At 39.4% G+C, this 18,334-nt stretch overlaps 2 protein-coding genes across 2 annotated transcripts in view; both read right to left on the minus strand.

Annotated features, from left to right (window-relative positions):
- The window catches only part of LOC127977656 (spondin-1-like), a 228,372-nt gene that overhangs the window by 121,120 nt on the left and 88,918 nt on the right, over nt 1-18,334 (minus strand). The gene's annotated exons all lie outside the window — the stretch shown is intronic.
- On the minus strand, nt 5,764-10,265 carry LOC127977655 (uncharacterized). Its single transcript, XM_052582641.1, has 2 exons — nt 6,245-10,265; nt 5,764-5,974 (listed from the first exon to the last, which is right to left on the minus strand). Exon 1 carries the CDS (start codon nt 10,157-10,159, stop codon nt 6,647-6,649), a length of 3,513 nt encoding a protein of 1,170 aa, XP_052438601.1. The 5' UTR covers nt 10,160-10,265; the 3' UTR covers nt 5,764-5,974; nt 6,245-6,646.

Consider the following 18,334-nt stretch of genomic DNA (forward strand, 5'->3'; position numbering starts at 1 on the left):
ATGTCAAGGAATTTGCCAAATTTTGAATTAGTTAATCAAAAGTTGGTCATTGCACTTTCATCAAATTGCGATATGGACTTATATCTGTAAATATTAAGCTGAAAAAGTCTATTTAAATATGAATCCTGCATGTTCTGTGTGTCTGTGTAAATGAATGGCGCAAAAGCACGGCTTCATTCATTAAACCATTAAACACACAGAAGCGCGCGTGAAGCTCGCGGCGATTTCAGCATCTTTCCTCTCACTAAATGAGGACTTGAACACATGAACAACATCTTCCAAACTGCTCTGAGAGTCACTTCATGAGCATTTGAACATTTGATTTGAGTAAACTGAACTATATGTTGCAGAACTGTAAAGTTATTCTCGTCGACCCGTCAAAATAAAAGTCTGGTTTAGTTTAAAGACAAGTGTTTGCCATAAATGTTCAGCAGAATGTACATAGCCTACTACTACTAAAAGAATCAAACATATATATTTTATAAGGTTTAAATCACACAACATGTCTTCCATGTTTTATTTTTAGTAGTAAATCCCCTTTGTTAATAAAATTTTCAACAATTAAAAGTAGAGGTGCTCCGATCACGATCGGCCGATCGTTAATGCGCATCTCGTCAGTAAAGCCGGTTCTCTAATCAGCTGTTAATTTTATCAGGTGCGTGATTTCACATAGAGCAGCTGTTACTACACAGAGCCATTGTTAACGGAGAAGATGCGCCAAAAAAAAGTGGATTTGCGCATCTTCTCTATTAACAACGGCTCTGTGTAGTAACAGCTGCTCTATGTGAAATCACGCACCTGATGGAATTAACCGCTGATTAGTTAACCGGCTTTACTGATGAGATGTGCATAATGATCGGCCGATCGTGATCGGAGCACCCCTAATTAAAAGAATAAATTAATTATTGTTTTGTGCCTTCATTTGATAACCAGAAAAATGCTAATACACAACATAATTTCTGAGGGGGAAAAAGATATCATAAGGCTATTTTAAGGGGAAAAAAATGAATAAATGTAAGTTGTTTGCATGCATTTAAATAAGTATACATGCTAAAACAGAACTAGATAACAATAAAACACATGGTGAATAAATACTAAACATTTCATAGGTCCATAAATATGTAATTTTTGTAAACTTTTTAATAAATTGATGTGAAAATGTAGAAGTTTTATGATTTTAATGAATAAGACTTGATTTTTGATTTATACAACTTAATTTAACCATTCAAAAGGAGTTGAGAAAATTTTAAATGGAAAAAAATTGAATCCATAAATATTTAAACGGAATTTGGAAAAAAGTTAAACTGAATATGGAAAATAATAAAACGGAAAATCATGAGGTTTTCAAAAAGAAAACTCTCATGGAAAGTGTACCCCTGTGGAAATATATTCATAATTTATAATATTTATATTCAAGTTCATAGATCTTTTATTTATATTGTAGTTGAAAACAGCCCTGTGAGTAATTAATTGCAAAATTCATAAAAAGTAAAATTAATATTAAAATTAATGGAGAAGGTCAGACTATTTCCTTCAGAAAGACCATTGGTTAGCTAGATCATTTAAAATATCCTAAACTTTTTTGACTCTGCCTCTTAAAAGAATCGGAATCGAGAATCGGTAGGAACCGAAATTGAAATTGGAACCGGAATCGTTCAAATTCAAACAATACCCAACCCTACTCTTAAACAGACAGCGCCAGAAGCGTCTCGCTTCAAAAAGGACTGGACTGCTGCTGAGTGGTCAAAAGTTATGTTCTCGGATGAAAGTACATTTTTAATTTCCTCTGGAAATTAAGGTCCTAGAGTCTGGAGGAGAGTAACACAATCCACGTTGCTTGAGGTCCAGTGTAAAGTTTCCAGAGTCAGTGATGGTATGGGGTGCCATGTCATCTGCTGGTGCTGGTCCACTGTGTTTTCTAAAGTCCAAGGTCAATGCAGCCATATACCAGAAAGTTTTAGAGCACTTCATGCTTCCTGCTGCTGACCAACATTATGGAGATGCAGAATTCATTTTCCAACAGCACTTGGCACCTGCACACAGTTGCAAAGATACCAGTACCTGGTTTAAGGACCATGGTATCCATGTTCTTAATTGGCCAGCAAACTTGACTGACCTTAACCCCATAGAAAATCTATGGGGTATCGTGAAGAGGAAGATGCAATATGCCAGACCCAACAATGCAGAAGAGCTGACGGCCACTATCAGAGCAACCTGGTCTCTCATAACACCTGAGCAGTGCCACAGACTGATCGACCCCATGACACGTCACATTGCTGCAGTAATTCTGGCAAAAGGAGCCCGAACTAAGCATTGAGTGTTGTACATGCTCATACTTTTCATGTTCATACTTTCTAGTTGGCCAAGATTTCTAAAAATCCTTTCTTTGTATTGGTCTTAAGTAATATTCAAATTTTCTGACATACTGAATTCGGGATTCTCCTTAGTTGTCAGTTATAATCATCAAAATTAAATGAAATAAATATTTGACATTTATCAGTCTGTGTGTAATGAATGAATATAATTTACAAGTTTCACTTTTTGAATGGAATAAGTGAAATAAATCAACTTTTTGATGATATTCTTGTTATATCACCAGCACCTGTATTGTGTTCAGTGCTTTGACAAGCTCATTTTAAAGGCACTTTATATAATAGAGTTTATTATTATTATTATTATAATTATTATTATTATTATTATTATTATTATTAAGTCTCCTTCCATTTGCACGATTAATCGAATGCGATTGTCATGCGGGTCTCGTTAGTAAAGCCAGTTCTGTGATTAGCAGTAAATGTCCATTACCTGCTTTCAAATGGAGCGGCACTTAGACAGAGAAGGAAGTTAGCTGACAAGCTACGCAATATCGCATTCATAATCTTATGCAATTCATCTGTGATATGAACGCGATATTGCACAGCTTGTCAGCGAACTATGACTCTGGTAGGTAGGTAGATAGTAGGTAGGCTGTGTTCATACAGCTTTATTTCTATGTGACTAATTTTAAATCTATCAATCTATCTATCATGTTTGTTTTGTGATTGCGCCAGTTCCAATGTTTTATTTCTTATTAGTTTTCTGGTAACTTCTCTTTGTTGGTGAATGTTCCTGATAGTTGTGTAATGGGCGGGTTTCAGTGAAGTGATGCAGAGCTTCCGGCCCGACGGTGAAAATGCAGCGTGATTTTGGCCTCGGTGCTAAGGTCTGAGGCTATTGGCCCTGCCCAGCCTGGCCCCTTTTAAGCACTGGCTCGCACCGGCTCAACAGTGGAAAAGCAGCTATTGAAAGCAGTGGAGCTACAATCAACTTAACTTATGATGATTTTGGGAAACGCAGACCTGGTTTAATAATATTTTGTACATTTGTTTTAGTTTTTAATTTACACTACAGTAGGGAAATTACAATACTTCTTTCCTAATTTCTACACTTTAAAGATATATTTTTAATTTGGTCTACACTTAAACTGCTAGTTGTCAGCAATTCCTGCTGCCCTTTAAACTTTAACATGCTTCAGTGAAAAGATGCTTATAGAAACGCGTATCACTAGAAATCTAGTAGTGAAATGCTGTAATCATCTGTCACTAAAAATAAAGGTTATCTGGTGACTGTTGAATTCTCAATCGTGTGCTACACAGCACATGCAATAATCAAGTTCACTACATTAAATCACTGTGAGTGGAGACGTTCTGAAGCATGAAAAACACAGAATCATGAGCCGATCACCTGAGTGAAGTGTGTGCTTCACTTTGAAATGCAAAGCTACAATAGACTTGATAAAGGGATTAAGTCATTATGCTTTTGGTTATATGTTCTTCACTCTAATCAAAAATGGTTCTTTTGAGAACTGATCATTGAAAGGTTCTTTGAGGAGCCAAAACTGGTTCTTCTATGTCATCGCCAGATTCAACGTAAAAATGTCTGTGCATTTATCTTTTACATTTTGAACAAAGCAGCTCATGCCCTATAGCTCTGTTTAGCACATGTAAAATGCCTATGGAGGCTTAGGGGAATGGATATAATATTTCACATCAGCATGACCAAACAGATGCCTGTGATGTGGCCATGGGCATGCAGGCACAGTAGCTCAGTTTGTCAAGAAGCGGTGTTCAGTCATCAGGACCCTCCCACTTGGCCCAGGAGCACTGAATGCTGAGGTGTAATGGACTGCTAAATGAATGAAACATTAGCATATGTAACGCAGCAGCAAACCCTGCTTCCCAGCTCCCCTAGCCACCTGTGGATTTTGAAAACATCTGAAGGGCTTTGATCATTTAATGGCCCATGCAGTTTCATGAAAATGTGGTCTGGAGTTGCCTGGCTAAAAAGACGGCAATAGGCTGTTAAACTAGTTTTACCAAAAAGACCAAAGTCAACTAGATTCACAAGATGAATTGTGCTTGCTGAACATGGTCACCAACATGCTTTGCTGTACAAAACCTTTACTATGTTAATAAATTAGCTAGAGTCCCAAATTAACATTAATCTACAGAAACCTAGACCAGCATGAACATTCAGTAAAACAAGATCCAAGATCAGGATCACATTGCATGGTAAGGTTTAGGACTGGAATTGGCACTTTGACAACATTCTAATTATAGATTTTAGATCTTTGTTAATGTTAATTAGGTAGTGTTGATCAGTGTTGGTCATCTTACTTTAAAAAAGTAATTAGTCACAGTTACAAATTACTTCTCCCAAAAAGTAATTGAGTTAGTAACTAGTTAGTAGTTAGTTACCACATTGAAAAATTAATTAGTTACTTCGCAAAGTAACTGTGACGTATTTTTTTTTTATGTTCTATAATGCTAGATTCACTAATCAAACTGATTGAAGAATAAAAACACTATATAACGTATTTTAGAACATTTGGTATTTATTTGAACTCAATAGATTGCAGCCTGCCATATAGTATGCATATAAATAAATAAATAAATAAATAACATTGAAAATAAAATTCAAATGCAAAATTAAGACACACAAATGTAAACTGGGTAAAAAGAAACAAACGAAACCTAAAGACTTTTTTTTTTTTTTTCCTGGGCATAGCGTGGATGTTACAGAAACATTAACAAGAAGTAGTACCGGTACTTCCAGTTCGACATGCTACCTTTGAATTTCCCCGGCTCGTTGCCATTGTCGCTGACGCTGTCTTGTGTTTAGTGGTAGTCAGAGTGTGAGACAGTGTGATCATCTTTGCATTTGAGTGAAAGTGACATTCAGCCAAGTATGGTGACCCATACTCAGAATTCGTGCTCTGCATTTGACCCATCCGAAATGCACACACACAGAGCAGTGAACACACACACTGTGAGCACACACCCAGAGCAGTGGGCAGCCATTTATGCTGCGGCACCCGGGGAGCAGTTGGGGGTTCGATGCCTTGCTCAAGGGCACCTAAGTCGTGGTATTGAAGGTGGAGAGAGAACTGTTCATGCACTCCCCCCACCCACAATTCCATCCAGCCCGAGACTAGAACTCACAACCCTTCGATTGGGAGTCCAACCCTCTAACCATTAGGCCACGACTTCCCCTTCCCCATTTGCAACGGTATCATCATCCCCACCCCTGCTCTCTCCAGGCAGCTGATGTGTAGCCAAAGCATGACACTTCACACTTTATTCAACCAAATTGTAGTAACGCGACACTTTACATTCTCAGTACAGATAACGGCATTGCAACGATGCGAAAAGTAAGTAATTAGATTGCTCCGTTACTGAAAAAATAAAAATAAACTCTGTTAGTTGCATTATACTTAAACACTGTCAAGTTATCTAGAGATTCTCAGCCTCAATGTCTGCCCCAACTTGAACAAGGCTCCAGTCAACTTCATAGGATGCATGGAATAACTCAAAACATCGGATTCGGATTCTTCATTGAAGCACTTTATTAAAATCTTTCAACAGCAACTTGGTCTTCTTCTGCTTATTTTCAGAGTTCAATTCAAATGCTTAGCTCAGATGCTTAGCTTAATAACCTATACAGAGAATATATAGATATGAGTCACTACACACAGTAATACAGTCATTTAAAGAGGTTTTAACTTATTTAAATTACAACCAATGTTACTAGAATACGCACAAATCAGAAATACAGTGCAAACTGGTTTAACAACACTAAATCAAATGCATTTACTGCACATGACCAGATAGCATGTTAAATGCTAAACCTGCTAGCATTAATAAACAACTTGCAAGACATTCACAATTGATCTCTTTAACAGTCAATAAAAGAGTCTTTATCCTACCAGTAGCTTCTATAAAGTTGATGAACACATTGTGGCTTTTCACCGCCGTCTCAGCATTTGGTTTACTCCAAACATGCTTTAGCAATCTTTCTCCAGTATCAGTAGCACCACCAACTTGGGTAGGAGAAGCACATTAACCTTGCCTACAGAGATCCCTCTGCTCACTACTAATCACCAAAGCACACCTGGTTCTATTTAACATGTGAAGTTTTGATAGCCAATCAGCTTCCGGAACTCCTCCAGGTTATACTGCGGGTTCACAACCAATAGATCTACTGCTTTTAATCAAGGTTAATTTAATCAGATGGACTCTTCCTTACTTAATGAGGAATACATCGCACTCAATTCCTAAATTAACTTAACACCTCCCACTTGACCTACTGGTCAGATGACCCAAGGAGGTCAAACACCCATTTTGGCAGGACTTGAATCTCTTTGTTCTTCAACAGGAATCAAAACCACCAAGCGTCTAACATCTCGGTGCAGAATTGTAGCTGGGATCTTGTTACAAAGTTTCTTCACCAGTTTGACATCCTTAGTCGTTTCTGCTCGACTTGGTTTAACAATTGATACTGGGTAGCTGGGAAATGCTCTCACCATGACATCCCTTACTATTCCTTTCTTGTCTACATTTACACAGATGACTCTGGCCAACTTGTACTGGCCTCTTAAAGCATTCTGGTCAGCCAGCCATACCACATCTCCCACAGCAACATTTCGCTCCTTAGTATGCCACTTGTTTCTTACAAATAGGTTAGGCCCTGCTAACTGACACCATCTTCTCCAGAACTTGTTGACATTTTCCTGGATAACTCTTAGTCTTTTGTATGGATAACCTTCAAACTCAAAACTTCCTTGATCTCCTCTTTTCCCAGTACGTCCCAGAAGAAGAGAGTTTGGACTTACGTATTCCACGCAGTCTTCTCGACTTTGTGTCCTTGCATCAATTGGTCTTTCATTGACCAAATTAGCTGCAGTGTAAAGAAAGGTTTGAAATTCCCCCCATGTCATAACTCCATTACACCCCAGATTCTGGAGGGCTCGCTTAACCAGACGGACAGCTGCTTCTGCTGCTCCATTTCTGTGAGGGGAATCTGCAGGATGAATTTTCCAAGACCACTCTGTGCTATACTTGGCTGCTTCAATTTCTAACTTTACCTTGTCTTGTCGTTCTAGGAACCTGTGAAGATCTTCAAGAACAGACTTGGCCCCAATAAAATTTGACCCAGAGTCTGACCACAATTTCCTTGGATGTCCCCTTAAAGCTGTAAATCTTTGGTATGCCAGCATAAATCCTTCTGTTGATTGATTACTAACAAGATCAGTATGGATAGCTCTTGATGCCATACAACAGAAGACAATTCCCCAAACTTTCAGTCCCGTCCTCTTCTTTACCTCATCTTTTACTACATAAGGCCCAAACAAATCCAGAGTTGTAAACTCAAAAGGTGCAGCCGGTTCAAACCGCTCTGATGGAAGGTCTCCCATAATCTGTTGGCATTGCTTTGCCCTTGCCTTTCTGCAGGTCACACAGCAGTCGACAGATTTCTTAGCCAATCTGCGGCCTTTTACCACCCAAGCTTTTCTTCTCATCCTCAACAAAGTTCCAGCCACTCCTTCATGGTTTACTTGATGAGCTTCCTGAGCCAGAAGCTTAGACACATATGCATTATATGGTAAGATTGGGACTGCAGTTTTATCCTCATTGAAGATCTGAATTCTTCCTCCACAAACTAACAGTCCAGAGTTTCCATCTTTGTACACTGCCAACCTGCTGAGGGTAGTATTAGGAAAGATCACATTCTCCTGGGCAGCTAGAAAGAGGTCTGCATAAGCATTTTCCTGTTCATGTCCTGTCAAGACAGCTTCTTTAAGCCCTTCTTCCAGAGACTTTGCCTCCCACTTTGAGGAACTCATGGTCTTACTTTTCATTTCCAACCACTTCTTGACCGCTCTACGCACCCAAGCAGTAACTCTTACCAATCTGGACAATCTGCTGAATTTTTCCACATGGATTAACTTACTTGTTACCAAACCATCAAACAGCCCTCCTGATGAAACATCTTTCTGCCTTTTCTTTCCCTTAGCAGAGGTACCGGAGTCTACAGTGGAATGCCATGATTCAGCTTTTCCTCCATCCATATGATCGATTACTTTACATTCCTTCAAGGAAACTGCACCCTCTTTTTCCTTGGCCAGGCTCCTGGTAAGAACTAAAGAAAATGCTTTCCTCTGAAGTTTGTTAATACTCTCTCTTGCTGCAATTGCAACCTCAGCAGCTGACTTCATTGGCCATTTTTCCACTGGCCATCTCAGGAACACTGGCCCTCTCTGCCATGCAGAATCTTCTTTGAGGTCTTTTGGACTGCATCCCCTTGTGATAATGTCTGCAATGTTTAAGTCACCTGGGATCCACCACCAGTCTTTAACAGGCGTAGTTCTCTGGATCTCTCCAATTCTATTTGCAAAGAAGGACTGGTAGCCATAGCTAACCCGCTGAATAGCTCCCAACACTGTTTGGCTGTCCACCAGATGGAACCATTGGTCAATCTCCACTTGGCAATGCTTCTCAATATATTTTCTAAGTCTAGCTGCATAAACTGCACCACACATTTCAGCCTTAACTGCTTCTCCCTTTTGATCCAAAGGAGTCAATTTAGCCTTGGATTCGACTAGCCTCACCTCAGTGCCTTGGTCTGTTTCCCACCTGAAATATGTTACAGCTCCATAGGTCTTATCACTTCCATCAGAGAATGTTATTGCCAGTGGTTTTCCTTTCCAGCCTGCAGGTGTTAAACCTCTGAGGAACTTTATCTTGCCAAGCTGAACATACTCTTCAAACAATTTAATGGCTTCTTCTCTGAGACTTTCTGACAGTGGTTTATCCCATGTATCTTTGGTCAGGCTTCCACATCCTACTTCCTGAAATGCCTTTCGCACAAGGATAGCCCCTTTTTGCTTAACAGGTGTGACCAAGCCAATCGGATCATACAGCCCCGCCACCTGACTCAATAGTTCTCTTCTAGTCAAAGGATTAGGAGTCTTGGCCCTAATCTCCTCTTTAAGGAGGTTTTGTCCTACTCTCATTTTCTTTTTCCGCTTGGAAAAATTAATTGAGGTCATGATGTAAAGTTTATCTTCCTCTGCTAGATACCCAAGTCCTAGGGCCTTGTTATCCTTGTCCCTCAGTTGGTTTGGTAGTTTCAGAATTCGGTCTTCTGCTGCCGACTTTATCTCACCATCAGCAGGGTTCCAACTTTGTTCTGACCGGACCCAGTGCTTCAAGAAAAACCCTCCAGCTCTTAGGATGTCCTCAACACCTTCAATTATTTTATCCAGTTCTTCCAGATCATTGTGGGACGTTAAAATATCATCTACATAACTATCTGCTTCGATAACTTTGCGTGCTTCATGTAGATGAGAGAATTTTGTCAATTTTGCAGTTTCTCGCATGGCTAGCTGTGCAATGCACCCTGCTGGTCGATCACCAATGTTAACTCTAGTGATAGCATATTCTCCTATTTCTTCACTCTGATCATCTCTCCACAGGAACCGATGTAGTTGCAATTCTCTCTCCTCCAACCATACAGAATTGTACATTTTCCTGATATCTCCAAGCACAGCATAAACTCCTCTTCTAAACCTTAGAAGAACAGCTCTGATTGGATTAAGAACATCTGGACCCTTCAGAAGAAGATCATTCATACTCACTCCCTTAAATTTCTGACTGCTGTTCCATACCAGGCGCACTGGAGTAGTAACTGAGTGAGGATTTGGTGCAATTAAGTGGCTCACATACCACACTGGTCCATTCCAGCTTTTGATCATATCCTCAGTTAACTTGATCGCTGCTCCTCGCTCCACCATTTCATGGACTTGAGCTGCATAAGCAATTTGCCACTCTGGCTCCCGCATCAGCTGCTTTTCTGTCCTCAGAAATGTTGCCTCAACTCCACTCCTATTATTGGGAAGGGAAGCTGGATCTTCCGTCCAGGGGTATTTTGAATGCCAATGAGGAGAACTGCTGTGCACATCTCCCTCTACATAGGTAAGACACTCTTTTATAATCTCAAGTTCTTTTTCCTCTGCCAGTGTCATCTCCTTACCACCTGGCTGACAGTTTCCACAGCGACAGGCTCCACACATCGGTTCACAAGCTGCCCCAATGCTTTCCCATTTCCACCATTCCAAGAACTCACGGTTGCCAGCAGCAGCAATATTTGTCTCAGCTCTGGCTTCCTGAAGTAGTTGGGCAGACTTAGACTCTACTTGCAATTCAGGTCCTCCCACTGTCTCCTCATATTTTACTGCGGCTGTTCTCATTGAGCGAGCAAAATGTGTCTTTGACTCATATGCAGCTACATCTATTTCTTCAAATAGGTCTGGATGTGCACCGCCCACTGTCTTTCCCAAAGGACTGTCCCATAAGACAAGATCCCCTACAATCTTCACTCTTTGCGGGGCTAGTCTTCCTTCTCGGTGGCTTATAAGTAGTTCAATCTCTTTTGGTCTTACCAGCTCCTCAGGGTTGACTTCTGGGAAAAACTTTTGCAGTTGCTTAGGTCTGATGACTTTATGCACTTTAGCAATTTCATCCAAGCCATAACAAAGGAGCTCATGTGCTCTTTCTTTACCTTCCTCAGTTCGGACTCTGACTCTGAGAAGATATCGTTTGGTTCTCGCCTTTATGGTCATACCAGCAACTCCATGCACAACTAAAGTGACATCTTCACATCTTAACCTCAGTCTTGCTGCAGCCTTATGGGTTATATAGTTGGTGTCTGATGCAAGATCAACCAGAGTTCCAATCTTCTGCCCAGCGTTAGCTGTAACTTCCAAGAGCATCATGATAACAGGCAGTTCCTTTACTCTACTTTCCTTTAAAAGTCCAACTTGAGGCTTTCCAGTGCAGGTTACTGTTGCTGCTTTGTTGGTGAAAGCATTTCTACATCGCTCAGCCAGCTCTGGAGAAAGTTCAGCTAAAAAATCCTCTTGCTCTGCTGTTAGCACATTTACCTTCCTGTTCTCCTTCAGAGACCTTTTCTCACCACCACTCATGAGTTCTCTTCTTGGACAGAGGAAATAATGATGATCAGATCCATTTTCCTTCATGCAGTCTCGGTTTTTGCACAAGAACGCATCTTTGCAATCAGCATCAACCTCATGACATCCAAGACACTTCTTGCAAGCTCCAATCTTCCTCACAGCAGATTTCTTTTCAGCCAAATTTAGGTCCCTAAACTTCCTACAAAAGAAAATCTTGTCTTTATGGGCTACAGCTCCACAAACAACACATCCAATATCAGAAAACTTCTTTGTAGATTTTGTAGATGCATATTTCTTCTCAAATCTTCTTTCTGATTTATCAAACCTTTCTACCTTGTCAGTGATTCTGAGTTGTTCGAGTTTCTCAAGAACATCTTCCTGTTTCTTTAAAAACTTCAGCAGGACATCAAAGTGATTCTCTGGAGTTACACCATTATCAGGATCAATCATAAAGACAAGCCAATCCCTCTTTACAAATTCAGGCAATTTACTCTCAATAGATTTAGTTACGAGAGGGTTCTTTATTGCACCGATATTCCCTAGATCGGTCAGGTCAGACAGAGCTTTTTCAACAGTCTGGATCAAGTCGATCAATCTTCTGAGTTGATAACCCTTTACAGCAGGAACTCTTTCCAGTTCTTCAATAATTTCCATGGCAATTGCCACCTTGTTGCCATATCGATTCTCCAACACTCTAAACACATCCTCAGCAGTGCTATAACTTGACAGCCTCAAATCCTTAACAATTCTGTCATCCAAGCTATCCAGGAGCTGGATTTTCTTGACCTCTGCGGAGCCAGTTGGTTCTCCTTGTTTCTGCAAACTGACCCAATCCTTCTTCCAACGGAAGAAATCCCTCTTCATACCACTAAATTTAGGCAAACTAGCTGGTTTTATCCTCACAACTGGTGTAATCGGCATAGTTTGGAGAGCTGTGTTTGGGTCTGTGGGACTTACAAACTGAGAACTTCTTTCAGTATTACGTGCAGTAATAAACTCACTGTTTCTCAAAATGAGTCCACTGTTTTGGACTTTTACCTGCCTCACTCTGCTCTCAAAGTCCTTCTTCTCTGTTGTAGGAATCCATCGCTCCCAGCTGGATAGAGTTTTGACTGCTCTGCTCACAAGCCTTTCCAAGTGAATTAGTTGAACTTCATATCCTTCACAATTGACACCAGCAACGGGTATTGAAGCAGAATGGTCACAAGCCTTCTCAGCTTCTTGGACTGCAGCTGTTAATTCCTCTTGGCCATATCTCTGCCACAAGTTAATTTGAACAATTTTTCTCACCTCTTCAAGCTTTGTCTCACAGTTGCTCACAGTCTTCTCAATATCTGCTACCTGCTGAATTTCAAGCTCTACTTTCTCATCACTCTTTGCACTAGCCTCCAGCTCTGCAACCAATCCCATCTTATAATCTTCATTTGCATCAAAAAGTGCTCTTGCAATAGAAGATAGTTTCTGGAATTCCTTCCTGAGTTCAGATTCAATCATTTGACTTGACTCTCGAGTGAGAAGGTTTACTTGCTTGGTAAAACACATCTTTGTAGTGGTTCTTTCTCTCTTAAGTTGATCCACCGTTTTCCCCAAGGCTTCTTCTGCCATTTGAAGTCAAATGATATATGGTCTTAAACTTATATTAACAATGTTGATTGTTGTTCTTTGAACCAGCTTCCTTCTCTGGACCACCAGAAGCCGTTAATCTTCTTATCCACAAGCTTGGTTATTAAGTGTCAAGTTATCTAGAGATTCTCAGCCTCAATGTCTGCCCCAACTTGAACAAGGCTCCAGTCAACTTCATAGGATGCATGGAATAACTCAAAACATCGGATTCGGATTCTTCATTGAAGCACTTTATTAAAATCTTTCAACAGCAACTTGGTCTTCTTCTGCTTATTTTCAGAGTTCAATTCAAATGCTTAGCTCAGATGCTTAGCTTAATAACCTATACAGAGAATATATAGATATGAGTCACTACACACAGTAATACAGTCATTTAAAGAGGTTTTAACTTATTTAAATTACAACCAATGTTACTAGAATACGCACAAATCAGAAATACAGTGCAAACTGGTTTAACAACACTAAATCAAATGCATTTACTGCACATGACCAGATAGCATGTTAAATGCTAAACCTGCTAGCATTAATAAACAACTTGCAAGACATTCACAATTGATCTCTTTAACAGTCAATAAAAGAGTCTTTATCCTACCAGTAGCTTCTATAAAGTTGATGAACACATTGTGGCTTTTCACCGCCGTCTCAGCATTTGGTTTACTCCAAACATGCTTTAGCAATCTTTCTCCAGTATCAGTAGCACCACCAACTTGGGTAGGAGAAGCACATTAACCTTGCCTACAGAGATCCCTCTGCTCACTACTAATCACCAAAGCACACCTGGTTCTATTTAACATGTGAAGTTTTGATAGCCAATCAGCTTCCGGAACTCCTCCAGGTTATACTGCGGGTTCACAACCAATAGATCTACTGCTTTTAATCAAGGTTAATTTAATCAGATGGACTCTTCCTTACTTAATGAGGAATACATCGCACTCAATTCCTAAATTAACTTAACAAACACCGTTACTCCCAACACTGTGGTTGATGTGAATTCAAGTTCTGCCCGAATGATCAGTGAGAGCAGAACGATTGTGTCACATGCTTTAAACTCAACAAAATGATAAACTACTGTGTGCATGCTCACAGATGAAAACAACAGAGAACAAAACATGTTGAAGTGGATTAGAGCCCTACACATTTTTTTTTTTTTTTTTTTTTTGAACGTTAAATATAAGTTTTTGTTTTTTTTTAAGTAATGACCAAGCGGTATCACAATGTTAGTTTAAATGTTTAACTTAGATAAATGTGTGCTGTTAGATGTATATCCAATCCTTTGTGTGGAGAGTGGAAGCTGCACTTTTTTTTTCAACTTTAAAATATGCAGTAATTTTTGCTCATAAATGTTAGAGTAATACGTCATTCTAAACTGTAAAGGGTCTGCTTTTATTTGTTTGCACTCACAATATTACCAAAACGTTGTGCTTTTACAAAATAAAGAAAATTAACACTCTCTGCTGTCTCGGTCTTGAGCAGGAACACTTCACAATGATGAAAGTAAACTCAATGAATTGCCTCACAGGCATGATTAAAAATATAAAGTTTAAAGGGGGGGTGAAATGCTCGTTTTCACTCAATATCCTGTTAATCTTGAGTACCTATAGAGTAGTACTGCATCCTTCATAACTCCAAAAAGTCTTTAGTTTTATTATATTCATTAGAGAAAGATAGTCTGTACCGATTTTTCCCGGAAAAACACGACCGACTGGAGGCATGAAGTGTGGGCGGAGCTAAAGAATCACGAGCGCCAGTAGGCTTTTGTGTTGAGAGCGTTTGGAAGCTGTGACATTACCTTGAGGAAAAAACCATCATCCAAAACAAACCATGGCTAACAGTCAGATTCAGCCGTTTATTTATGATCCAGAATCAGATCCCGAGGCTGAAACTGAATGAGAGCAGCAGCAGCAACGACTCGCTCCGTGCGGGGCTCGAACTCGGGTCTCCGGCATGGGAGGCGGACGCACTAACAAGGAGGCAGAGATATTTTAAGCAGTTTTACTCACCGCCTGCGGTTCCAACACACGATCGTGACCCTTTTTCGTTGGGATTGCATCATCCTTAAGAAATAAACGATACGCAAATCCGTCGTCAAACTGGGCCTTGTTTGTAAAACAAGCATCTTCGAAATGCAGGGAACAAACACAAACACTTGCATAACTCCGTTGATGCTCTGTAAAAATAAACTCCATCCACTGGTCCCTTAATGCTGTTTTTTCTTTGGTAATCTGTGCAGGGTTGTCTTGCCCTGGCAACCAAAAACACACTCCTTCCGTGACATTTCGCGACGCTCTCGCTCTGATCACTGATTGTCTGTGCTCAGCCTCTCAGTGCTGCTCTGCTATATGGGAGCGCGCGCTCTTCCAGCAGACGTGCCCTTAGGACCCATATAAGAAAATTCCGCTCAATCTAATGTCACACAGAGCCATACTCGAAAAAAACTTTCCGAAACTTGTGACAAACCGGAAGGAGTATTTTTGGAACAGAAATACTCCTTCAAACGTACAACTTAATTTTTGAAACTTTGTCTATGTTTAGCATGGGAATCCAACTCTTTAACAGTGTAAAAAACTCAGTATGCATGAATTAGCATTTCACCCCCCCCCCCTTTAAAGTGAAGTGATATACAGCCATGTATGGTGACCCATACTTAGAATTCATGCTCTGCATTTAACCCATCCAAAGTGCACACACACAGCAGTGAACAGACACACAGAGCAGTGGGCAGCCATTTATGCTGCAGCGCCCGGGGAGCAGTTGGGGGTTCAGTGCCTTGCTCAAGGGCACCTAAGTCGTGGTATTGCCAGCCCAAGACTTGAAACCCACAACCTTGGGGTTAGGAGCCATACTCTCTAACCACTAAACCACAACTTCCCCATTTAAAGCTTTAAACTACTACTTAAAAATAAATAAATAAATAAACAATTTTTTTCCCCTTCATACACCATAATTATTGATAGTGATTAATTCAATAGAGAGTATTGTTATTGTTATTATTGTTATTGTTGTGTTACAGTAAAACTGTAAAGTTAAAAAAATATAATTAATGTAATTATCTGCCTATACAATGTTTTTAAAGTTTTCAATGTTTTAAGGAATACTTATAGGCCAAGTCTATTATAGGATTTTCAACAACAATAATAAATCACTTTCACACACACACACAAAAAAGGAATACATTCATTCATAAAATGTATTTCTTTGTATAAGGTTTGGCGATATGGCTGAAAATATTATTCAGTATTATTATTATTATTATTAGCCACAGTATTCATTTATTTTTTTTATTTTTTTTTTTCAAATCCCACTCTCATTAGAAAACATTTATCTGTTTGTATGATGTGATTCATGTTGAAACACATGATTTTCAGAAAAAAAAGGTAAGGATGTTGGTACACCCATAAACCTAACTATCAGTGGGGTGTAAACTGCTCATACAAAAACAAATGAATAAGACTGTACGAATTCATACAAATTAGCAACCAATTTGCCAAAATGTTAAATATTTGGTGTAAGTTGGATGGACTGAAGTAACATTTATTATTTTGTGTGATAGTTCATCGCTATCAGCATAAATTTTATCTCAATCCCATTCTGAGATTGTTTTATTGCCATGCTGTAATTTGAGGCTTTCAATAGGTATGATTGATAAACTGTAATCATCACTATAAACACACACGGTCATAATTTCATACTGCGTTTTAAGACCTTCTTGTCTGTGCTTAGTATTTCAGGATGTTGAATCATAATAACAGTTTTGCCTGCCAAAAAACAGATCATTTTTAGCTGTTCTATTTGAAAACACTCTGTTTTCCTAAAAGGTGACAGCTCTGACCAATGTTATAGTTGACTTGACAAGCACCCAAAAATCTGCCAGTTGACTGAAATTGAAACAATCATCAACAGCATTATGCAGGACAGCATTTTTCAAACTTTCAGCAGCCTGAGGCGACACAAGACCCTGAGAAAGGCACCAGCACTGGGATGTATTGCATGGATGAGGAGAGAGAAAGTGAAATAAGAAAGAACCAAGTGGCAGTCATCCAAAATCCTGATGGTTTAAGACTGCCTGTTAAAAGGCATCAGGAAATGTTTCTTGTCACCGCATTATCCTCCAGCCACCTCTTAGGCTTTGGCACAGTGGCCATGGAAGAGGTTACAGATGAATGCTATTAGCAGGGGCAAATCATATTTCATTTATAATATGTTGTGCAATTTCCACAGCTATGTGTCTTTTGCCTTCTTTGTGGTAAGATTTGAATCTCTGTCACAGTTGGTATCCCGCCTGAGCAGTTGTACACCAGAGGTTATATTTATCAGAGGATGTTCAAAGACTGTGATCTCTCCAGTCTGATGCTTTCAGGGTTGAATCACGGCATTGTAGAGAGGCCACTCACATTATTGATAGATGAGATGTGGAGCGGACATGCCCGTCTGGATATCCATCATGTTACTAACCACTTCTTGCCGTGAGAGATCCTCAGACAATGGAAGTCTCTCCATGAGCCAAGAACCTCACAAACTTTGGCAAATTAAGTTATTATAACAGCCAGCCAATAGTACTGGAACTGTCAATTTTAGTCAGTGTCTACCATTTATGTAATATGCATCAGAGAGTCAGTGAACTGTGGCTGAGGTTGAGACTAGCACGCAAGCATGTGTTTATTCTGAGAGAGCTGTCATATGTCATAAAGTCTAGTGTAATGCTAAGGGAAGGAGAGATGTGTGTTTTGAGAGGAGGAGGCATTTCATAAAGATCTCTGTGATGACTTAATCTAAGAAATAGAGGTGAGGTGTAACGACTGGTCATTGTCAGCGTGTCATCATTTAGAACAGAAACGGGCAGTCGATTCTCTGGCAGATTCATCACGGTGGTTCTTTCACAGGAGTGACAAAGACATTACAAGAAAAAAAAAAAAAAAAAAAAAAAACTTCACAGCTTGTATGCCCACCCAGGCATGGATGCTGTTTAATGGGTCCTATTTATACTCAGAATAGCTTTCTGTAATTTATTATACATGGGCAACTGCAGGGAAAACAAACAAGGATCATTCTGATGGTGTCTGGAATAGGAAGATCAATATACACACCAGAGACACTATATTTCCTAGTCTTCATTTGTAGACACAATACAATGGGTACACTTTTTTTTTAAACCGTCATATTCTTAATCACAATAGAGCAATTGTTATTATTATTATTATTATTATTATTATTATTATTATTATTATTTGCATAGAAATCTTCCCCTTTCTTTAAAGGTATATATACATAAAAAAGAAAAAAAGTGAAAAAAGAAAGTACACTGATAAACGCTTTAATATTGTTAAACATGTCCTTACAGTACTATTGTAACACACAACACACACATCTAAAATAAAAGACAGACTTGGTGCTGCAATTTTGCACATGGTGCTGAAAACCCTG

This window comes from Carassius gibelio, chromosome B18 (genome assembly GCF_023724105.1).
Source record: "Carassius gibelio isolate Cgi1373 ecotype wild population from Czech Republic chromosome B18, carGib1.2-hapl.c, whole genome shotgun sequence".
Classification (NCBI taxonomy): Eukaryota; Metazoa; Chordata; class Actinopteri; order Cypriniformes; family Cyprinidae; genus Carassius; species Carassius gibelio.